Source organism: Panulirus ornatus, chromosome 62 (genome assembly GCF_036320965.1).
Source record: "Panulirus ornatus isolate Po-2019 chromosome 62, ASM3632096v1, whole genome shotgun sequence".
In the NCBI taxonomy this organism is placed as follows: domain Eukaryota; kingdom Metazoa; phylum Arthropoda; class Malacostraca; order Decapoda; family Palinuridae; genus Panulirus; species Panulirus ornatus.
This window is the reverse complement of record NC_092285.1, coordinates 15328931-15353979: the sequence shown is the minus strand read 5'-3', so window position 1 is coordinate 15353979 and position 25049 is coordinate 15328931. Positions and strand designations below refer to the sequence as shown.

The following is a 25049-nucleotide window of genomic DNA, read 5'->3' as shown; positions in this document are numbered from 1 at the left end:
AAAAAAAAATATATATATATATATATATATATATATATATATATATATATATATATATATATATATATATATATATTTATACAGACATACACATATATACATATGTACATAATTCATACTTGCTGCCTTTATTCATTCCCGTCGCCACCTCGCCATACATAAAATGACAACCCCCTCCTCCCGCATGCATGCAAGGTAGCACTAGGAAAAGACAACAAAGGCCACATTCATTCACACTCAGTCTCTAGCTGTCATGTATAATGCACCGAAACTACAGCTCCCTTTCCACATCAAGGCCCCACAAACCTTTCCATGGTTTACCCCAGACACTTCCCATGCCCTGATTCAATCCATTGACAGCACGTCCACCCCGGTATACCACATCATTCCAATCTACTCTAATCCTTACACGCCTTTCACCCTCCTGCATGTTCAGGCCATGATCACTCAAAATATTTTTCACTCCATCCTTCCACCTCCAATTTGGTCTTCCACTTCTCCTCGTTCCCTCCACCTCTGACACATATATCCTCTTTGTCAATCTTTCCTCACTCATTCTCTCCATGTGACCAAACCATTCAACGCACCCTTCTCTGCTCTCTCAACCACACTCTTTTTATCACCACACATCTCTCATACCCTTTCATTACTTACTCGATCAAACCACCTCACACCACATACTGTCCTCAAACATCTCATTTCCAACACATCCACCCTCCTCCGCACAACCCTATCTATAGCTCACGCCTTGCAACCATATAACATTGATGGAACCACTAATCCTTCAAACATACCCATTTTTTGCTTTCCAAGATAATGTACTCGCCTTCCACACATATATATGCCCATACACGTACATATATATGTACATACATGTACATATACATACACATACAAAGACACATACATATAAACACATGTATATGTTCATACTTGTTTGCCTTCATCCATTACCAGCATCCCCCCCCCACAACATACACACACACACACACAAACACACACAGAGGAAACAGCACTGCTACCCTGCTTCAGCGAGGCAGCACCAGGAAAAGACAAAAAAGGCAACATCTATTAACACTCAGTCTCTAACTGTCATGTGTCATGCACTGAAACCACAGCCCCCTATCCACATCCAGGCTCCACAGACCTTCCAATAGTTCACCCCAGATGTTTCACATGCCCTGGTTCAGTCAACTGACAGTACATCAAACCTGGTATACCACAGATTTCCAATTCACTCTATTCCTTGCACACATCTCACCCTCCTGTGTGTTCAGGCCCTGATCACTCAAAATCTTTTTCAATCCATCCTTCCACCTCCAACTTGGTCTTCTGCTTCTCCTTGTTCCCTCCACCTGACACACATATCCTCTTTATCAACCTTTCCTCACTCATTCTCTTCATATGTCCAAACCATTTCAACACATCCTCTTCTGCTTTCTCAACCACACTCTTTTTATTGCCACACATCTCTCTTACCCTTTTATTACCTAATCAAACCACCTCACACCACATACTGTCCTCAAATATTTCATTTCCAACACATCCACCCTCCTTCTTACAACCCTATCTACAGCCCATGCCTCGCAACCATAAGATATTATTGGAACTACTATTCCTTCAAACATACCCATTTTTGCTCTCTGAAATAAAATCTCTTTCCTCACATTCTTCACTGCTCCCAGAACCTTCATCCCCTCCCCCATCCTGTGACCCACTTCTGCTTCCATGGTTCCAGTTACTGCTAAGGCCACTCACAGATATCTAAAACACTTCACTTCTCCAATTTTTCTCCCTTTAAACTCACATCCCAGCTAACTTGTTCCTCAACACTGCTGAACCTCCTAACTAATAACTTGCTCTTCTTTACATTTACACCCACTTTCTCCTTTCACATTCTTTTCCAAACTCAGTCACCAACTTCTGTAGTTTCTCACTTGAATCAGCCACAAGTGCTGTATCATAAGTGAACAACAACTGACTCACTTCCCATGCCTTCTCATCCACAACAGACTGCATATTTGCATCTCTCTCCAAAACTCTTGCAGTTACCTCCCTAACAACCCCATCCATAAACAAATTAAACAACCATGGGGACATCACACACCCCTGCTGCAGACCAACCTTCACTGGGAACCAGTCACTCTCCTTTCTTCCTACTCGTAAACATGTCCTATATTCTTGATAAAAACTACATTACTTCTAGCAACTTACCTCCCACACCATATACTCTCAAGACCTTCCACAAAGCATCTCTATCAACCCTATAATATGCCTTCTCCAGATCCATAGATGCTACATACAAATCAATTTGTTTTCCCAAGTATTTCTCACACACACACATTCTTCAAAGCAAACACCTGATCCATACATCCTCTACCACTTCTGAAACCACAGTGATCTTCCCTAATGATGCTCTGTACATGCCTTCACCCTCTCAATCATTACCCTCCCATATATATATATGTGTAGGTATGTATATTTGCGTGTGTGGACGTATGTATATACATGTGTATGGGGGGGGGTTGGGCCATTTCTTTCGTCTGTTTCCTTGCGCTACCTCGCAAACGCGGGAGACAGCGACAAAGTATAATAAAATATAAATATAAATATAATTTCCCAGGAATACTCAACAAACTTATGCCTCTGTAGTTTGAACACTCACCTTTATCCCCTTTGCCTTTGTACAATGGCACTATGTACACATTCCGCCAATCCTCAGGCATTTCACCATGATCTATACATACAATGGATATCCTTACCAACCAATCAACAACACAGTCACCCCCTTTCTTAATAAATTCTACTGCAATGCCATCCAAACACACTGCCTTGCCAGATTTCATCTTCTGCAAAGCTTTCACTACCCCTTCCCTCTTAACCAAACCATTCTCCCTGACCCTCTCACTTCGCACATCACTCCGACCAAAACACCCTACATCTACCACTCTATCATCAAACACATTCAACAAACCTTGAAAATACTCACTCCATCCCCTTCTCACTTCATCGCTACCTATCATTACTTCCCTTCTTGCCCCTTCACCAACGTTCACATTTGTTCTCTTGTCTTATGCATGTTATTCATGTCCTTCCAAAACATCTTTTTATTCTTCCTAAAGTTTAATGATATATACATACATAAGTGCATACATATTCATACTTGCTCACCTTCATGTATTCCTGGCACTACCCTGCCCCACAAGAAACAGTACAAATGCATGAAGGAACAGAAAATACATAACATACACATTCCCTTCTTTTCCCCTACACCTAATCAATACCCCCTCCATTAGCAAGGTAGTACCAGGAAACAGGCAAAGAAAGGTCATATCTGCTCACATCCATATACGAGCTGCCATGTGTAATACACCGAAACCACAGCTCCCTATCCACAGCCAGACCCCATGGACCTTTTCATGGTTTGCCCCAGATGTTTCAAATGCCATTTACTGAATTAGTAAGGTACCCTAAAGAACAGATGGTTGAGCCTTAGAGGCAAAAAAAACCCTCACTCAGCCCCCTTCTCTGTTCCTTCTTTTGGAAAAGCATAACAGGAGTGGAAGATTTCCAGCCCTTCACCCCCACCCCTTTTAGTCATCAGTTTTTTCTATCCCACTGCATCTTTCTCTTTAAGTGGCACTGATTTTGCAGTTACCTGATTTATGAACAGGTAGATGAATGCTGTGTTTGTTTTTGTATTATTGAAGTTGACAATTATCTTCCACTTTTTTCATCTATTAGATTACTCAATTCATTCCATTTCATTTTCTCTGACAGACGTTGAACCTACTTGTAACATCTATGGTTTCATTTACATCATTCTAACTTCTCTTTTGAACATATAGTTTTAAGTGTGCAGTATATACATTATGATCGGAGACATCTGTGTTATCTACCTGTGTCATGCCACCAATATATTGTCCATCTTGATAATTTTCATATTACTTTATACGTCACTTGAAAATCTATTTGTTTGTACCAACTCATGAGCCACCTTGGTCGTTTCCATTACTAACATATATAAATCACTTAAATGAATTTTTTCATCCAGACTTGGGTATACTGGTGCATGACAGACAGACTAAAAGGCATGCTGTATATAAGAAGTGGCAACACTTGAAAACTATATAGCACATACACGAATTATCCAAAAATACTGACCATGGCACACATAAGGACCATACTCTCAATAACTTACATCAAAACATTAAGAATATATGGTGTGGGAGGCAAGTTGTTAGAAGCAGTGAAAAGTTTTTATCGAGGATGTAAGGCATGTGTACGTGTAGGAAGAGAGGAAAGTGATTGGTTCTCAGTGAATGTAGGTTTGCGGCAGGGGTGTGTGATGTCTCCATGGTTGTTTAATTTGTTTATGGATGGGGTTGTTAGGGAGGTGAATGCAAGAGTTTTGGAAAGAGGGGCAAGGATGAAGTCTGTTGGGGATGAGAGAGCTTGGGAAGTGAGTCAGTTGTTGTTCGCTGATGATACAGCGCTGGTGGCTGATTCATGTGAGAAACTGCAGAAGCTGGTGACTGAGTTTGGTAAAGTGTGTGAAAGAAGAAAGTTAAGAGTAAATGTGAATAAGAGCAAGGTTATTAGGTACAGTAGGGTTGAGGGTCAAGTCAATTGGGAGGTGAGTTTGAATGGAGAAAAACTGGAGGAAGTGAAGTGTTTTAGATATCTGGGAGTGGATCTGGCAGCGGATGGAACCATGGAAGCGAAAGTGGATCATAGGGTGGGGGAGGGGGCGAAAATTCTGGGAGCCTTGAAGAATGTGTGGAAGTCGAGAACATTATCTCGGAAAGCAAAAATGGGTATGTTTGAAGGAATAGTGGTTCCAACAATGTTGTATGGTTGTGAGGCGTGGACTATGGATAGAGTTGTGCGCAGGAGGATGGATGTGCTGGAAATGAGATGTTTGAGGACAATGTGTGGTGTGAGGTGGTTTGATCGAGTAAGTAACGTAAGGGTAAGAGAGATGTGTGGAAATAAAAAGAGCGTGGTTGAAAGAGCAGAAGAGGGTGTTTTGAAATGGTTTGGTCACATGGAGAGAATGAGTGAGGAAAGATTGACCAAGAGGATATATGTGTCGGAGGTGGAGGGAACGAGGAGAAGAGGGAGACCAAATTGGAGGTGGAAAGATGGAGTGAAAAAGATTTTGTGTGATCGGGGCCTGAACATGCAGGAGGGTGAAAGGAGGGCAAGGAATAGAGTGAATTGGAGCGATGTGGTATACCGGGGTTGACGTGCTGTCAGTGGATTGAATCAAGGCATGTGAAGCGTCTGGGGTAAACCATGGAAAGCTGTGTAGGTATGTATATTTGCGTGTGTGGACGTATGTATATACATGTGTATGGGGGTGGGTTGGGCCATTTCTTTCGTCTGTTTCCTTGCGCTACCTCGCAAACGCGGGAGACAGCGACAAAGCAAAAAAAAAAAAAAAAAAAAAAAAACATACAAAAATCAAAAAGAAAAAGGATAATGATCCATAGGATGAAAAAAGCCAGTCTGGAGAAGCAGTGTCCTGACAGCATGTGATCCCACTGAACTGTGAGTTACTTGCATCTGGGAATGAGTGGTTTGATCATGTCATCCAAGTTGCATTTGTTTTTTGGCCCAGGAAAGACTTCAACAACTGATAAGTTATTACCAAAGGGTGAGAAGTACCAGCACTTTCTTCCTAAAAATATCAAGGGTTGGATGGTCCTGACCCTGATTTTCTACAGGTTATCCTGGAGAATCTATCACACTCACAGGATAAACTGCCAGGGAAAGGTAATCTTATATCTTCAAAGTCATGTACATTAAAGATGTGTAAGTCAAGGAATGGGAGTGCAATGTACACTACAACTCAGTTCTTTTAGTTACCTGACTTTCTAGTGACCAAATTGTTTCAAGCTTCCTTTTACTAAATACAATAAAGAAAAAGTAATATATTTGGAGCTGAATATATGGTCCTGATAGTTACTGGATTTATGTTACCTTTTTTTTATAATGGTCTCTGTGTAAATTTCTTTCTTTTAAACTTTTCCTGAAAAAAAATTGGAGCTGGATATATGATCCTGATAGTTACTGGATTTATGTTACCTTTTTTATAATGGTCTCTGCGTAAATTTCTTTCTTTTAAACTTTTCCAGAAAAAAAAGACAAAACTATTAAGTGTTTAGCTGTCTGCCTTTATTACTGGTGCAATTGTATATTGCCTAGTTATATTAATAAACAAGAACTGAATAATGATAAAATCAAAGTTCATATTGTATGGTGTAACTCAAGTTTGCTGTCAGTTGCAGCACAACAGGCAAGATGGGCTGCTGTCCTGCGTCTGCTCAACCACTAAAACTATGGTGTACCATGAACATGATCTTCATCAGTGAGGACTCAAATATCTTCAAGTCAAGCAATTTGAAGCATTTTATTAAATAAAACTGAGTATCATTTATGACTCTGATCTGTAAGTTATTTTCCAGGGAGGTTTCCACCATGATATACAAGGGAAGGGACTACTAGCCTACATGCGGTACAACACTAAGAATCAACAAGCACTCAACCTGTATGCTAAAAGAAGGAGAGGGGACTGCAACCATGCTACTAGAGGGCATTGCAGGGAAGCCTGGTGAAAGACTGGAAGGCACTGAAGAGAAAGTACAGGTTACATGTGGCACAGTTACTCACTGATGCAAGCACTTGCTCATAAATCAGCATCCTAATGTTTAAAAAAAAAAAAAAATTCTGCTTCAACCTACTGCAGCAAAGTGAAAAGCCTGAGAGATAGCATGTACTTAAGATATGGGTATAAAAAGAGACTCTGCATGGTATACTATCTTCACCAGTAAGAAACAGACGTCTTTCTTCATACCTGTTTGCTGTTTTGCACCTTGGTGAAGTAGCACTAAGAACAGACGACTGGGCCTTTGAGGAAAAATCCTCTATAACCTCCTTCCTCTCTTCTTACTCTTTGAAAGCGATAATGTAAAAGGGGGAGGAATTCCAGCCTCCCTTTGCAACCCCTCTTAGTGGCCTTCATCAAATGTGGGAGTTAATGGGTAATCAACATTCTTCCCTATCCTCCAGGACACGTAAGAAATATGTGATGATATAGAACAGAAAGGATTTCATTCTATATAATCAATAATATCCTCACCTTTGGAACACCTTCCTCTGCATCACGAACATCTTGAGGTTGCCACTGTGACAGTACTGCCTTTAAAGCTTCAGGATTCATTCCTTCATGATCTGCTGTCACTGGTAAGTACCGTGGTTGATAAGGATTTAACTGTTGAGAAAACATATCAATTATTGTACTCTATAAAAAAATGTGAGACACTAAAGGCTATGAAGCAGCACTGGAATTCAACAGTTATGGAGATTTTTGCCATGGCCAACCCCATAAGGTTATAAATAAGAGCCCTGTCAAATGGATGGTCTCTGACTGATTCACAGCAGGATGTATCACACTCTATGTCTAAGCACTTGAACTTTTCTTGCTGTCTCAGTCTTTTTTCCCCTAAGTCAACCATATCTTTTAATGCCATTCAATTTTTTTTGTCATTTTGCCCTTTATAGTTTTAAATTTCATAATTACCTACCTAAGTGCCTTATTTCTTCCTTATGTCTCATATATAAGGGCATTCCGTATCTACAACAGTAAAGAAACCACAATGCTTTTCTTCTTTCATGATTCTTTGTAGTTTCTGCACCAGTGAGGTAACAACAGGAACACATGAATGGTGAGAAGTGATCTGATCCATACTTTAAGTTTACAAAACAGACCAATAACACTGACAGAGAACAGTCTTAAGAAATGTAGGAATAGAACAACCAGAGGACATAACAAGAAATCAAGAAAAACTTAAGATGTGAAAAAGTACTTTTTTATGAGTATAGAGTAGAAGAATAAAGGAATGCCATGACTGAAGACAAGGGTAATGCAGACACCATAGAGAAATTTCAGAAGGTTTGCGACAGTAAACAACTTTCTAGAGATAGGGCCCCACAAGTGTAAACTTCCTCCTCAAACAGAACAAGTAGGTAATTACTGGGTTTTGGTAGAAATATTTTCATTCAGCTCCTCCCTCTGTTTCTTCTTTTACAGGGGAATAATACAGAAGGGAAAGATTTCCAGCCTTCCACTGCTGCCCCTCTCCATCACCTTCATAATCTAAATCCCCTTGTGTGCATCACGACAGACTCGAGAAAAAGTTTCAGAAGCCAGTGTCCCAGTTTGGGAGAGTAAGTGTGGAAATTGAGAGTGAATGCAAACATGAATGGGGCAGTGGGGTGCAGTAAGTGGCAGGATGGGATGGTTTGGGTATGAGTTTGAATGAGGACATGGATGGGATGAAGTGCTCCAGGCACCTGGGAGTGGACATGGTAGTGGACAGAACCTTGGGGACAGGAGTTACTTATAGGGTGGGAGAGGGGCCTTGGTAGTAGGTGCACTAAGGAGTATGTGGAAATAGCCTGGTGTATGCGGGGGCAGATATGGACATGTTTAGGAGTGTAATATTTACAACATTGCTGCATGGATGCAAACCTTGAGCCCTAAATGCCCACTCCTACAATGTCTGTAAAGTCTATCATAAAATGCAGAAACTTCAGGAATTTCTGTTCTAATTTCTGTAGTATATACTCCAGTTTAACAGAAATCTTTCTATTTCCATGCAGCAAATACTCCCAGATGAACATACAGTGCTTTTTAGTTACCCATTAAAGAATTTAAAGCCCTCTTTTGGTTTAAATCCATCTGTCTAGATCCTTATCTAAAGTGAGTTATTCATTTATCTATCATACTTAATTGCTGTTTCCCATGTCAGCAAGGTAGTGCAAGGAAATAGATGAAGAATGGCCCTGCCCCCCACATACATATATATGTATATATACATAAACTGAAAGTTATATCATGATATTCTTTTTTAAGAATGTAATATTAATAGTTCCCATATGCATCTTCAATCATATTCAAACTTTCTCTGAGAAACTTCCAATCTTCTTAAATAATGCACAAAGCCTGCTCAAAATTATGGGAAATGCAATACACCACAGTTCAAAGATCTCTTGATGATCTTTTAGATCAGATAAAATTGCTGAATCACTCCATCTTTGTTAGTAAGATATTTGTTGCACTGTGCTACACCTATGTTTTTCAGACAGTCATACACTTTCAAATGCTTGAAAAAAAAGTTTGAGGAATACAAAAATGTTTCTCTATTGGGCAGTGTCCAACAAGCTGAGAGAATCTTTTGATCTCCAAGAGACAAAATCTTCTACACCCTTGCCTTCATCATCACAATTACCATTCAACTGTAACAGCCTAGCTCACTACATGTCTGCCATCTGCTAATCATCAACTCCAACCTGGCAATGATGATATCATCCTGCTGGCAGACCAATAAACAGCCTGACTAACTCATACTTATCAAAACAAGGATGTTACTTCTATGGTGGTCACCAATGATAAGAGAAATGTTTTTCATTAGTGGGGAAGAAAAGGCTGGAAAAACAATCAGAAAATGTGCTTATTGGACATTGTCTTAGAGAAAACAGTTTTCATTCTTCAAAACTCACTTCTCTTCATGGTTAGTCTGACCCACAAGCTCAGAGTATGCCAACATGGAGGTGGTAGGTTAGAGAAAAACATTTTAAGAAATGCAATGATGACAACAGACATACCTTACATATTATCCTGTACCCTAGAAGCAATCTTCTTCCTTGCAATTGACAAGCCTAACGCCATGCAAGGTATATCCTTGATGTCTAAAGCAAAGTAATACCCAACAATGGTGTTTGAAAAATGTCAAAGACCTCTTTTGTTAATCTTCTCTGGGGATGGGTTCTTCAGATGGGCCAGAGAAAAAGCTACCTCCAGACATCATAAGCTCTGACATACAAGCTAGGTTGAGTCAGCAAAACCAGCCTATTAATCCATGAAGAAACATCCTTGCAGAAAAGAGTTTCAAACTGCCTGACCAAACAAAATGAGTATCTCTCAATAATCTCTGGATATCTCAAGATACAAGATAATCTATGAGAGATTCAGCTGAACATAATGCATGATGTTCTTCAGCAGTATTATCCCAAGAAGCAATCATAATAGGGGTAATTTTTTCACCCAAGATGACTATCATTATGGCATGTTTTTCTCACAGTAAGTCAGTCACCATAAAAACAATGAAGAGGGTAAAAACTCTATAATAAATAAGTTTAACAGAAGACATGAGACTACATAAGCTAATGGACAAATTAACTGTGATTTGGAGAAGTCCACATAAAGTAGTAGTGAAGGCTTAGGACTGTATATCCCAATTTTCATGAAGAACAAGAATAACATTTTTCTTTTAGAACAGGAACAAAAATCACTCATATGAAGAGAATGGAGCAAACTGGAAGGAAAGGGTAAACATTTTTTCTTGCCTATAGCTATCAAATGATCACGGCACCTGTAACATTTCTGAGTACTTGTTACAACTTCAGGGATTTAGGAACTTTTTAAGACTTCATATTCTAAACAGCTCAAAAGATAGTCAAGTCCTAACCTTCAATTTTTTTTTTTCCTTTGCTTTGTCGCTGTCTCCTCGCGTTTGCGAGGTAGCGCAAGGAAACAGAAGAAAGAAATGGCCCAACCCAACCCTATACACATGTATATACATACGTCCACACACGCAAATATACATACCTACATTTCCATGGTTTACCCCAGACGCTTCACATGCCCTAATTCAATCCACTGACAGCACGTCAACCCCGGTATACCACATCGATCCAATTCACTCTATTCCTTGCCCTCCTTTCACCCTCCTGCATGTTCAGGCCCCAATCACACAAAATCTTTTTCACTCCATCTTTCCACCTCCAATTTGGTCTCCCACTTCTCCTCGTTCCCTCCACCTCCGACACATATATCCTCTTGGTCAATCTTTCCTCACTCATTCTCTCCATGTGCCCAAACCATTTCAAAACACCCTCTTCTGCTCTCTCAACCACGCTCTTTTTATTTCCACGCATCTCTCTTACCCTTATGTTACTTACTCGATCAAACCACCTCACACCACACATTGTCCTCAAACATCTCATTTCCAGCACATCCATCCTTCTGCACACAACTCTATCCATAGCCCATGCCTCACAACCATACAACATTGTTGGAACCACTATTCCTTCAAACATACCCATTTTTGCTTTCCGAGATAATGTTCTCGACTTCCACACATTCTTCAAGGCTCCCAGGATTTTCGCCCCCTCCCCCATCCTATGATCCACTTCCGCTTCCATGGTTCCATATGCTGCCAGATCCACTCCCACATCTCTAAAACACTTTACTTCCTCCAGTTTTTCTCCATTCAAACTTACCTCCCAATTGACTTGACCCTCAACCCTACTGTACCTTTCACACACTTTACCAAACTCAGTCACCAGCTTCTGCAGTTTCTCACATGAATCAGCCACGAGCGCTGTATCATCAGCGAACAACAACTGACTCACTTCCCAAGCTCTCTCATCCCCAACAGACTTCATACTTGCCCCTCTTTCCAAAACCCTTGCATTCACCTCCCTAACAACCCCATCCATAAACAAATTAAACAACCATGGAGACATCACACACCCCCGCCGCAAACCTACATTCACTGAGAATAAATCACTTTCCTCTCTTCCTACATGTACACATGCCTTACATCCTCGATAAAAACTTTTCACTGCTTCTAACAACTTGCCTCCCACACCATATATTCTTAATACCTTCCACAGAGCATCTCTATCAACTCTATCATATGCCTTCTCCAGATCCATGAATGCTACATACAAATCCATTTGCTTTTCTAAGTATTTCTCACATACATTCTTCAAAGCAAACACCTGATCCACACATCCTCTACCACTTCTGAAACCACACTGCTCTTCCCCAATCTGATGCTCTGTACATGCCTTCACCTTCTCATTCAATACCCTCCCATATAATTTACCAGGAATACTCAACAAACTTATACCTCTGTAATTTGAGCATTCACTCTTATCCCCTTTGCCTTTGTACAATGGCACTATGCACGCATTCCACCAATCCTCAGGCACCTCACCATGAGTCATACATACATTAAATAACCTTACCAACCAGTCAATAATACAGTCACCCCCTTTTTTAATAAATTCCACTGCAATACCATCCAAACCTGCTGCCTTGCCGGCTTTCATCTTCCGCAAAGCTTTTACTACCTCTTCTCTGTTTACCAAATCATTTTCCCTAACCCTCTCACTTTGCACACCACCTCGACCAAAACACCCTATATCTGCCACTCTATCATCACACCCATTCAACAAATCTTCAAAATACTCACTCCATCTCCTTCTCACATCACCGCTACTTGTTATCATCTCCCCATTTGCGCCCTTCACTGAAGTTCCCATTTGCTCCCTTGTCTTGCACACTTTATTTACCTCATTCCAGAACATCTTTTTATTCTCCCTAAAATTTAATGATACTCTCTCACCCCAACTCTCATTTGCCCTCTTTTTCACCTCTTGCACCTTTCTCTTGACCTCCTGTCTCTTTCTTTTATATGTCTCCCACTCAATTGCATTTTTTCCCTGCAAAAATCGTCCAAATGCCTCTCTCTTCTCTTTCACTAATAATCTTACTTCTTCATCCCACCACTCACTACCTTTACTAATCAACCCACCTCCCACTCTTCTCATGCCACAAGCATCTTTTGCGCAATCCATCACTGATTCCCTAAATACATCCCATTCCTCCCCAACTCCCCTTACTTCCATTGTTCTCACCTTTTTCCATTCTGTACTCAGTCTCTCCTGGTACTTCCTCACACGTCTCCTTCCTAAGCTCACTTACTCTCACCACTCTCTTCACCCCAACATTATCTCTTCTTTTCTGAAAACCCATACAAATCTTCACCTTAGCCTCCACAAGATAATGATCAGACATCCCTCCAGCTGCACCTCTCAGCACATTAACATCCAAAAGTCTCTCTTTCGCGTGCCTGTCAATTAACACATAATCCAATAACGCTCTCTGGCCATCTCTCCTACTTACATACGTATACTTATGTATATCTCGCTTTTAAACCAGGTATTCCCAATCACCAGTCCTTTTTCAGCACATAAATCTACAAGCTCTTCATCATTTCCATTTACAACACTGAACACCCCATGTATACCAATTATTCCCTCAACTGACACATTTCTCACCTTTGCATTCAAATCACCCATCACTATAACCCGGTCTCGTGCATCAAAACCACTAACACACTCATTCAGCTGCTCCCAAAACACTTGCCTCTCATGATCTTTCTTCTCATGCCCAGGTGCATATGCACCAATAATCACCCATCTCTCTACATCAACTTTCAGTTTTACCCATATTAATCGAGAATTTACTTTCTTACATTCTATCACATACTCCCATAACTCCTGTTTCAGGAGTACTGCTACTCCTTCCCTTGCTCTTGTCCTCTCATTAACCCCTGACTTTACTCCCAAGACATTCCCAAACCACTCTTCCCCTTTACCCTTGAGCTTCGTTTCACTAAGAGCCAAAACATCCAGGTTCCTTTCCTCAAACATACTACCTATCTCTCCTTTTTTCACATCTTGGTTACATCCACACACATTTAGACACCCCAGTCTGAGCCTTCGAGGAGGATGAGCACTCCCCACATGACTCCTTCTTCTGTTTCCCATTTTAGAAAGTTAAAAAATACAAGGAGGGGAGGATTTCTGGCCCCCCGCTCCCGTCCCCTCTAGTCGCTTTCTACGACACGCGAGGAATGCGTGGGAAGTATTCTTTCACCCCTATCCCAGGGATAATATATTTTTTTTTTTTTTGTCGCTGTCTCCCGCGTTTGCGAGGTAGCGCAAGGAAACAGACGAAAGAAATGGCCCAACCCACCCCCATACACATGTATATACATATGTCCACACACGCAAATATACATACCTACACAGCCTTCCATGGTTTACCCCAGACGCTTCACATGCCTTGATTCAATCCACTGACAGCACGTCAACCCCGGTATACCACATTGCTCCAATTCACTCTATTCCTTGCCCTCCTTTCACCCTCCTGCATGTTCAGGCCCCGATCACACAAAATCTTTTTCACTCCATCTTTCCACCTCCAATTTGGTCTCCCTCTTCTCGTTCCCTCCACCTCCGACATATATATTCTCTTGGTCAATCTTTCCTCACTCATTCTCTCCATGTGCCCGAACCATTTCAAAACACCCTCTTCTGCTCTCTCAACCACGCTCTTTTTATTTCCACACATCTCTCTTACCCTTACGTTACTTACTCGATCAAACCACCTCACACCACATATTGTCCTCAAACATCTCATTTCCAGCACATCCATCCTCCTGCGCACAACTCTATCCATAGCCCACGTCTCGCAACCATACAACATTGTTGGAACCACTATTCCTTCAAACATACCCATTTTTGCTTTCCGAGATAATGTTCTCGACTTCCACACATTCTTCAAGGCTCCCAGAATTTTCGCCCCCTCCCCCACCCTATGATCCACTTCCGCTTCCATGGTTCCATCCACTGCCAGATCCACTCCCAGATATCTAAAACACTTCACTTCCTCCAGTTTTTCTCCATTCAAACTCACCTCCCAATTGACTTGACCCTCAACCCTACTGTACCTAATAACCTTGCTCTTATTCACATTTACTCTTAACTTTCTTCTTTCACACACTTTAACAAACTCAGTCACCAGCTTCTGCAGTTTCTCACATGAATCAGCCACGAGCGCTGTATCATCAGCGAACAACAACTGACTCACTTCCCAAGCTCTCTCATCCACAACAGACTTCATACTTGCCCCTCTTTCCAAAACTCTTGCATTCACCTCCCTAACAACCCCATCCATAAACAAATTAAACAACCATGGAGACATCACACACCCCTGCCGCAAACCTACATTCACTGAGAACCAATCACTTTCCTCTCTTCCTACACGTACACATGCCTTACATCCTCGATAAAAACTTTTCACTGCTTCTAACAACTTGCCTCCCACACCATATATTCTTAATACCTTCCACAGAGCATCTCTATCAACTCTATCATATGCCTTCTCCAGATCCATAAATGCTACATACAAATCCATTTGCTTTTCTAAGTATTTCTCACATACATTCTTCAAAGCAAACACCTGATCCACACATCCTCTACCACTTCTGAAACCACACTGCTCTTCCCCAATCTGATGCTCTGTACATGCCTTCACCCTCTCAATCAATATCCTCCCATATAATTTACCAGGAATACTCAACAAACTTATACCTCTGTAATTTGAGCACTCACTCTTATCCCCTTTGCCTTTGTACAATGGCACTATGCACGCATTCCGCCAATCCTCAGGCACCTCACCATGAGTCATACATACATTAAATAACCTTACCAACCAGTCAACAATACAGTCACCCCCTTTTTTAATATATACATACTTCAAGGCCTTGAAGAATGTGTGGAAGTCGAGAACATTATCTCAGAAAGCAAAAATGGGTATGTTTGAAGGAATAGTGGTTCCAACAATGTTGTATGGTTGCGAGGCGTGGGCTATGGATAGAGTTGTGTGCAGGAGGATTGATGTGCTGGAAATGAGATGTTTGAGGACAATGTGTGGTGTGAGGTGGTTTGATCGAGTAAGTAACGTAAGGGTAAGAGAGATGTGTGGAAATAAAAAGAGCGTGGTTGAGAGAGCAGAAGAGGGTGTTTTGAAATGGTTTGGGCACATGGAGAGAATGAGTGAGGAAAGATTGACCAAGAGGATATATGTGTCGGAGGTGGAGGGAACGAGGAGAAGTGGGAGACCAAATTGGAGGTGGAAAGATGGAGTGAAAAAGATTTTGTGTGATCGGGGCCTGAACATGCAGGAGGGTGAAAGGAGGGCAAGGAATACAGTGAATTGGATCAATGTGGTATACTGGGGTTGACGTGCTGTCAGTGGATTGAATCAGGGCATGTGAAGCGTCTGGGGTAAACCATGGAAAGCTGTGTAGGTATGTATATTTGCGTGTGTGGACGTATGTATATACATGTGTATGGGGGTGGGTTGGGCCATTTCTTTCGTCTGTTTCCTTGCGCTACCTCGCAAATGCGGGAGACAGCGGCAAAAAAAAAATATATATATATACATACACATACATACGCACATATACACACACACACACACATATACATATATATACATATGAAAAACGTAAGAAATAATTTAGAAAACTGAAACGTCTAGCTTGAAATGAAATGAATCAATAATTTCAAAAATTATGGAGATCCACTAAAATTGGGTAAAATTCTGAAGACACCAGATCTAACCATGCATGTAAACCCTTGCAGATGTGGTTCAATAAGTAAGTCAACCTTCCCATTTTGTGGTCTTATTATTCAGTTTATAGCAACTGTGATTCATAAGCTGATGTTGCAAAGGAAAAACACCTAAAACAATGAATCTCAATGAAGTCAAAAGTTACCATAGCATGATAATATGTCATACAGTTGTCTATATTTATAATGAAACACTACCTTGACACTTACAATAGATAATGTACCAGTGTAGCACGGTTCTTGTGTGATTAAGTAATCTCCTTGATTAATCATCATCTCTAATGCTTTACAAAGTCCATCTTGACTCCCAGCTGTAACAATCAGTTCACTGTCTACCCAACATGGAGGAGCATGAATCTTCTCTGTGAGTGCCTTCAATTGCTTGATCAGAGGTGGGTACCTATGACACACACACACACAAAAAAAAAAAGTGTAGAAATACTGCATATACTGATATATCATATGCAATTAAAGATTTGCACTTCATCTAGTTGAGGGGAATAATCATGAGGAATATAAATATATAGGAATGGTTATTGCTACTGGCGGCAATTAAATGCCTCACAAATAATACTTTATGCAAATAAAATCTTTCTTTTCTTTCAAACTATTCGCCATTTCCCGCATTAGCAAGTTGGCGTTAAGAACAGAGGACTGGGCCTCTGAGGGAATATCCTCACCTGGCCCCCTTCTCTGTTCCTTCTTTTGGAAAATTAAAAAAGAAAAAAAAAATGATGAGAGGGGAGGATTTCCAGCCCCCAGCTCCCTCCCCTTTTAGTCGCCTTCTACGACATGCAGGGAACACGTGGGAAGTATTCTTTCTCCCCTATCCCTATCATTGATAATATCACTGGGGTTAGGAAGAAAGGATTCAACCTCCATATTCCCTATGTCATAGAATGCAAATAAATGTTGGGAGTAGGGGACCTGGAGACACTCCCCTTATTGTATTTCAATTTATATATGATGGAATGGAAGAAAGAGCCAAGCGGGGAGTACTCATCCTCCTCAAAGGCTCAGACTGGGGTGTCTGAATGTACACAGATATAACCAAGATAAGGAGAAAGGAGAGATAGGAAGAATGTCAAAGGAAAGGAGCATGGATGTTCTGGCTATGAGTAAAACAAAGTTTAGGGATTAAGAGGAAGAATGGTTTGAAAATGTCTTTGGAGTAAAGTTGGTGTGAGGGCAGTAGTTAAGGAAGGAGTAACACTACTGCTGAAGCAGGAATGGTGGGTGTGTGTGAATGCATGAAAGGAAGTGAACTCAAGAGTGATGTGGGTAAAACTGAATATGGATTGTGAGAGATGGGTGATTGTTAGTATTTACAAACATGTCCATGAGAAGAAAGATCATGAGAGGCAAGTGTTTTGGGAGCAGCTGAATAAGTGTGTCAGCAGTTTGATGCAAGACACCAGGTATTAGTGATGGGTGATTTAAAAGCCAAGATGATTAATGTGGCAGTTGATAATATAACTGGAGAGCATGGGTATTCAGTATGTGAATGGAAATGGTGAACAGCTTGAGGAGCTGTGCTGAAAAAGGGCTGGTTACTTGGAATAGCTGGCTTAAAAAGTGAGATATACTCAAGTATACATATACGAGTAGGAAAGATGGTCAAGGGGCATTACTGGATCACATATTAATTGATATGCAAACAAAAGACAGACTTTTGGATGTGATACTGCTGAGTGGGATGTTTATCATTTTGTGGAGGCAAGGATGAAGATTTCTAGATGTTTTTCGACAAAAGAGAAATGCTATGGGTGAGAAGAGAGTAATGAAAGTAGTGAAAATAGAAAAGACTTATGTGAAGAAATACCATGACACATTAAGAGTAGAAAGGGAAAAGGTGAGAGTAAGTGAAGCTAGAGGAGTGGTTAAGAAATAGGAGGTATTTTTGGGAAGCATCAATGGGATGCATGTGGCATACATAAGTTGGGAGATGGGCGGATTAGAAAGGGTAGTAGGTCATGAGTTGACAAAGTAAAGATGCTAGTGACAGAGGAAAGAGAGGTATATGGGTAGTACTTACAGGAACAAGTGCAAATGACTTGAAGATGTACAAGACAAAACGTCAGGTGGTCAAGGGAAAGGTGCAGGGGTTGAAAAAGAGGGCAAATGAGTATATGTAAACTTCAGGAAGAATGGAAGAATAAGATGTTTAAAAGGAGGTCAACAGTAAGCGAAAAACAACAAAACCAATGGGAACATCAGTGAAGGGGGGAATTGGGGAAGTGGTATCTGGTTGTAAAGAAGTGAGGACGAGATGGAGTGAGTACTTTGAAGGACTGCTGAATGTGTCTGATGATAGGGTAGCAGGTGTTGGGCGTTTGGATTGCTGGTAAGTGAAGTGAGAGAGTCAGAGAGTAGTTTGGTCAAGGGAGAAGTGGTGGTGAAAGCTTTATGCGAGATGAAAGAAGGGGTGACTGCAATGTTGCTTGGCTAGTAAGGATTTTCAATGCGTGTGGATCATGGTCAAGTGCCTGAGGATTGGCATAATGCATATATAGTGCAGCTGTATAAAGACAAAGAGGACAAAGGTAAGTGTTCACATTGCAGAGGCATAAGTTTCTTGAGTGTAGCTAATAAATTGTATGGGAGAGTAGTGACTGAGAGCATGAAAGGCATATGCAGAGCATCAGATTGAGGAAGAACAATATGGTTTCAGAAGGATGTGTTGATTAGGAGTTTGCTTTAAAGGATGTGTGTGAGAAAGACTTTGATAAACATAAGGATTTGTATGTAACATTTATGGATCTAGAGAAAGCACATGATAGGGATGATAGAGATACTTTGTGGAAAAACTCAAAACTATATGTCAGGGTGAAAAGCTGTTAGAGGCAGTGAGAAGTTTTTATCATGGATATAAGGAATGTGTACGAGTGGGAAGAGAGGAATGTGAGTGGTTCCAAGTGAAATGCTGGTCTGTGGCAAGGGTGCATGATGTCACCATGGCAGTTTAATCTGTTTATGGTTGGGGTGGTGAGGGAGGTAAATGCAAGAGACTTGGAAAGAGTGGCAAGTATGCAGTCTGTAGGGGATGAGGGGGGCCTGGTAAGTGAGTCAGTTGTTGTTTGCTGATGACATAGCACTGGTGGCATATCAAGTGAGAAACTGCAGAAGTTGGTGAGTGAGTCAGGAAAACATGTGAAGGGAGTAAGTTTAGAGTAAATGTGAATAAAAGCAAAGTTATCGGGTTAATCAGGGTCGAGTGACAGGTATGAAAGGAGAAAATCTGGAGGAAGTGAGTTTTACAAGCTTGGGAAAGGACATAGCAGAAAATGGAACCCTGGAAACAGAAGTAAGTCATAAAGTGGGTGAGAGGTGAAGGTTCTGGGAGCAGTGAAGAATGTGTGGAAAGAGAGGTCATTATCTGGGAAGGGAAAATGGTAATGTTTGCAGGTACAGTAGTCCCATTAATGTTGTATGGCTGTGAGGCATGGGCTACAGATGAAGATGTGCAGAGAAGGGTGGTTGTGCTGGAAATGAAATGCTTAAAGACAATAAGGTGTGAGGTGGTTTGTCTGAATATATAAAAAAGGGTAGGAGAGATGTACGGTAATAAAAAAAGTGAGTTGAGAAAGCTGATGAGGGAGTGTTAAAATGGTGTGGATATATGGAAAGAATGAGTGAGCAGAGGTTGACAAAGAGGGTATATGTGTTATGGGGAAAAGGAGAAGGAGGAGACCAAACCGGAGATAGAGGGATGGGGTGAAAAAGATTGCAAAAGTTCAGGGCCAGAACATGCAGGAGCATGAATGGCATGCATAAGATACAATGAACTGGAACAATGTGGTATACAGGGGTTGACAAGCTGTCAACAGACTGAACCACAGAATAAAAAAACTGCCTGGGGAAACCATGGAAAGTCTGTGGGGCCTGGTTGTGGATAGGACACTGTGGTTTTCGTGCACTGCACATGACAGAATGGTTGTGAGTGAATGCTTCCTTTCTTCATTTGTTTCTGGCGCTACTTTGCAAATGTGGGAAACAGTGATTGAGTATGAAAAAATATATCAATTACCCTATGTCCAGCATTTACAGCTGAATACTGCAAACAGAATCAATTGCACAAAGGCTTTGGTAATTCTCATTCCTTAATAAATTTTATTTCTCAGTAACCTATGATCAATGGTCAACATGTTCATCAAAGAATTCTGCAGGTCTGTTTAACTGTCAAGATGAGGCAACTGCAAATTTATCACTCTGTAGAAATGAAGGTTATGCAGCCTGAAAATCCTTTTCTCTTTCAAGCTATGCCCAACAAAAACAATAACCCATTCACCTGCTGATGGTGACCCCACCGAAATGTACAGCAATTGAATCACTGTTATATCTTGTTCTCTTTGTTCTTATGGTAATTCAAGTATGTTACGGATATCATAATGTCAAGACAGGATGTGTAAGTGTCAGTTATTTATGATAATGTATATACAGAGGTACATAATGATAATATACAATGTTTTTGATGAGTCATCAAGAGTTGGCAACACGGGGCTGCTTAATATCTAATCTAACTTTTGTCACCTTTACTGTTCATTCACTGTTATGTATTACGAAGCATAAATAAATATACATAAAAATAACATTTGATGTTTTTCATGAGTGCTTATGAGCTGGCAACAGAGAGCTGCAAGGCATCCATTTCAAATCAAGCACTTTTCTCTCAGGCCCTTTACAATGTTCATTATGTGATGATGGAGAAAGAATCACATTACACTAGAGGAACTTTAAGCTATTCTGCAAGCTTCAGATGATAAATACTTAGTTTTGATTAATTTTTTTCCATGCTATCAAATGTTGATCCGGAAAACTTTATGGTTTTGCTTTGATAGTAAATTTTGTAAAACTAACTACCATTTTCATATCTAAAAGAGAATTCACATTCCTCTGGAATGCAGCTGGAAGAGTATATAGCACAGGTAAAAATTATTTCACCAGTTGGAGTTCTATATACATTATTTCACCAATTTGAGTTCTTTCTTTCTTTCATATTATTCGCCATTTCCCGCATCAGCAAGGTAGCATTAAGAACAGAGGACTGGGCCTCTGAGGAAACATCCTCACTCGGCCCCCTTCTCTGTTCCTTCCTTTGGAAAAAAAAAAAAAAAGTATGATCTGTTTCACTGTAATAATAAATTATGGAGGTAGTTTTTCAGGATATTTGAGAACATGCCATATGCAATCTGTGCAGTAAATATCAAGAAAAACATAGTGAAAGGGTTAAGCAAGGAAATAGAATAAGACACATAAAGAAGCATTTCTACAGAAACTGATTTATGAGCACATGGAAGAAGTAATTGCATGCATTACTAACAAAATCAAATGCTTATTCGAGAAAAATGCCAGGATAAGAAGTGGCTCCTCATACTGTAGAACTCACTCCTCATATGTAAATATATGTAACAAACAGGTAATAACAACCCTTCATCATCATCTTTCAATATCTTGATAGGTACTTTGTCATAATTCTTAATTGTTTCCAAATTCATTTCTAGATTTTTTGGGCAAAATAACTTGATCTAGAGGAATGCTAGTCCAATCTGGAATTTTCACCACCCCATCCTGGGCTGAACAGTCCCAATTTTAGGGGTTTTAGTGTACATGATCAGAATAATGGGGACATAAAATACTATAAACAAGGCTGGCCTTAGGTCATTCTGTGGAAAGGAGGAAAAACCTATTGGTACAAGAGACATACCCTGGAGTTGGTAAATACTGAAGGCAGTCAGTCATGAGTTTTGGATGAATGGTGAGGGCACGTCCATCTTTCATTGTAACTGAGGCAGCTTGGAATGGAAACATCTGAGGATTTGGTAACCCACCTGCCATGAACACCAACTCTGGTGATGCATTTGTCAGCAGACTGGCTGAAATATTAAACTAAATGAATAATAATCTGTATAATATTAGTTAACTCTAAGGCTAATCAGATCTGAAATGGCTACCATGAGAACATAAAATCAAAACGTGTCATCATCAGTTTCCTTTTTTGGATAAAGCATGCAAACTGTCACAATGCTAGAAAGCTTTTGACTAGGTTCCCCATCACAGGCTGATGAAAAGGCAAGAGCTAAAGGCAAGAATAGGGGAATACTCCTTTAACTGACTGATGATTACCTATGTGGAAGAGAGCAAAGGATGCAGGTGCAAAGAATTTTCTCAAAATGGGCTAGGGTCAGAAGAGGCAAGCTGCCAGGATTAATCTTGGGCCTGCTGCTTTCTAGATGTTGCTTAATGATTTTTCAAAGGGGTTCAACTCTTACCTAAAGATTTTTGCAGATGATGCCAAGGTCTTCTTAGAATAAGAGAATGACAGCAATTGCAATGACCCAAGTTGGTCTGATAAATGGATGATAAAATTCAGTTCAAGTAAATGCAAGGTAATGATGATGGAAAACAGTTAAAAAAAAAAGTCTCACTGCTGTTACTGCCTACAGTAGTGAGAAATAAGCAACAAGATATCATAGGTGAATGAGTCTTATGGGGTGACAATGTCCTGGAGTTGCACATCAGGAGAAATGTGGAAGCAAGAAACTATCTGATGACAAATACAGCATTTAGAATTGTTTCCAGAATATGGATAAAGAAATACTTGGTAAGCTATTCACATCATAAATCAGACCAAGATTAGATTAAGCCTCTTATGTTTGGTTACCATATGTACTAAAGCAGAAAGATCTTATTGAATGGATGCAGAGAGAAGCAACTAAGATGATACCTGAAGTAAGAGAATGGGGTAATAATGACACGCTGAGGGGTATATATATATGTCCAACATGAAGGAGAAAAAGAGACATAAGACCTGATTACAACCTTCTAGTTCCTAAATCAGTTGGACAAAGTTGACAGACACCACTTCTTCACAACAGGCAGTACCAAAGTAACTGAAGCCACAAGAAGCTGATGATTATGTAAATGAATACTGTTTTAGTGCAAGGATGATGGATGGTTGAATCAATTTAAACAAGGAAACAGTAAGCACAGGCAGTTTACAAAGCTCTAAAAGCTTCTTCATGGTTTTGAGAGATGAAGCCCCTTGATCAAATAAGTAGCTACAGTACAGTAAAATTTTTGTATTCAAATAATTGAAACTACGATCCTTGCCACAGAAGCAACCTAGCCAACTGATATCATTAAAAACATTGAAACAGAGAGAGACAAAGGTACTTTCTGATAAGAAAAAATCTCCAGTAGTAAGTCCTTGTGTGTGTCACAATGAGTACAATAAGGAGTAAAGATCTCATACCCAGCTCAAAGAAAAATGATAAACGAACAGTATTAAAACTTACTTAAATCACGAATTAATGATGGTTGACGGTTCTTGGAAACTGTTGTTAAAAATCTTGAATAATTCATCCTGCAAAAAAAAAAAAGGTGGTTACACATAAAAAAGATATGAGATATGAACAGCCAGCAAACTATCTTAAAAAGACAGGAAGTACAGTATAGTGAAATTTCTATTAAAAAATCAATGACATATGAAATATGTGTCAAAACGCAATCTACAGACATGATAACAGGCAAGGAAGTAAAAGGTAAATACAAGAGTTTTAAAGAGAGAGGAAAGTTTGCAGTCTGTTGGGGATGAGAGGGCCTGGGAAGTTAGTCAGTTGTTGTTCACTGATGATACAGCATTGGTGGCTGATTCAAGTGAGAAACAGCAGATGGTGACTGAGTTTGGAAAAGTGTGTGAAAGGAGAAAGTTGAGAGGAAATGTGAATAACAGCAAGGTTATCAAGTTCAGCAGGGCTGAGAGACAAGTTAATTGGGTTGTAAGTTTGAATGGAGAAAAACTGGAGGAAGTGAAGTGCTTTTGATATCTAAGAGTGAACTCAGCAGTGAATGGAACCATGGAAGCAGAAGTGAGTCACAGGGTAGGGGAAGAGGCAAAGGTTCTAGGAACAATGAAGTATGAGGGGAAAGAGAGAATGTTACCTCAGACTGCAAAAATGGGTATGTTTAAAAGATAGTGGTTCCAACAATATCATATGGCTGCAAGGCATGGAATATAGACAGGGTTATATGGAGGAGATTGGATGTGTTGGAACAAATGTTTTAAGGACAATCTGTGGTGTGAGGTGGTTTGATCAAGTAAGTAATGAAAGGGTAAGAGAGATAAGTGATAATAAAAAGAGTGTGGCTGAGAGAACTTAGGAGGGTGTTTTGAAATGGTTTGGACAGAGGGAGAGAATGAGTGAGGAAAGGTTGACAAAGAGGATATACATGTCAGAGGTGGAGGGAACAAGAAGTGAGAGACCAAATTGGTGGAAGGATGGAGAGAATTGGAACAATGTAGTATAAAGGTGCTGAAGTGCTGTCAATGGACTGAACCAGGGTATGAAAAAGTCTGGGTAAACTATGGAAAGGTCTGTGGGGTCTGGATGTGGATAAGATGTGGTTTTGGTGCATTACACATGACAACTAGAAAATGAGTGTGAATGAATGAGGTCTTTATTTGTCTCTTTTCCTGGCACTACCTAGCTGAAGCAGGGGATAGTGATGCTGTTTCCTGTGGGGCAGGGTGTCGCCAGAAATGGATGAGGGCAAGCAAATATGAATATGTACACTTATGAGCATTTATGTGTGAGTATATTCAATGTTTGCATGGATCATGGTGAAGAGCCTGAGGATTGGTGAAATGCATGCATAGTGCCATTGTACAAAGGCAAAGGGGATAAAGATGAGTGTTCAAATTACAGAGG

General features: G+C 40.3%; 1 protein-coding gene across 7 annotated transcripts in view; it reads right to left on the bottom strand.

Moving 5' to 3' along the window:
- Positions 1 to 25049, bottom strand: part of LOC139745800 (kynurenine/alpha-aminoadipate aminotransferase, mitochondrial-like) — a 95686-nt gene that overhangs the window by 61080 nt on the left and 9557 nt on the right. For 3 of the 7 annotated variants that reach the window (XM_071656363.1, XM_071656362.1, XM_071656364.1), the window contains exons 2-5: positions 23637 to 23704; positions 22046 to 22214; positions 16552 to 16741; positions 7145 to 7276 (exon numbers count right to left, since the gene is read on the bottom strand). In XM_071656363.1, the coding sequence (XP_071512464.1) occupies positions 7145 to 7276; positions 16552 to 16741; positions 22046 to 22214; positions 23637 to 23703 (558 nt within the window). In that variant the 5' untranslated portion in view covers position 23704. Of the gene's footprint in view, positions 1 to 7144; positions 7277 to 16551; positions 16742 to 22045; positions 22228 to 23636; positions 23707 to 25049 lie in introns of those variants that run through there. The other 4 variants (XM_071656366.1, XM_071656365.1, XM_071656361.1 and 1 more) reach the window with 2 other exon arrangements.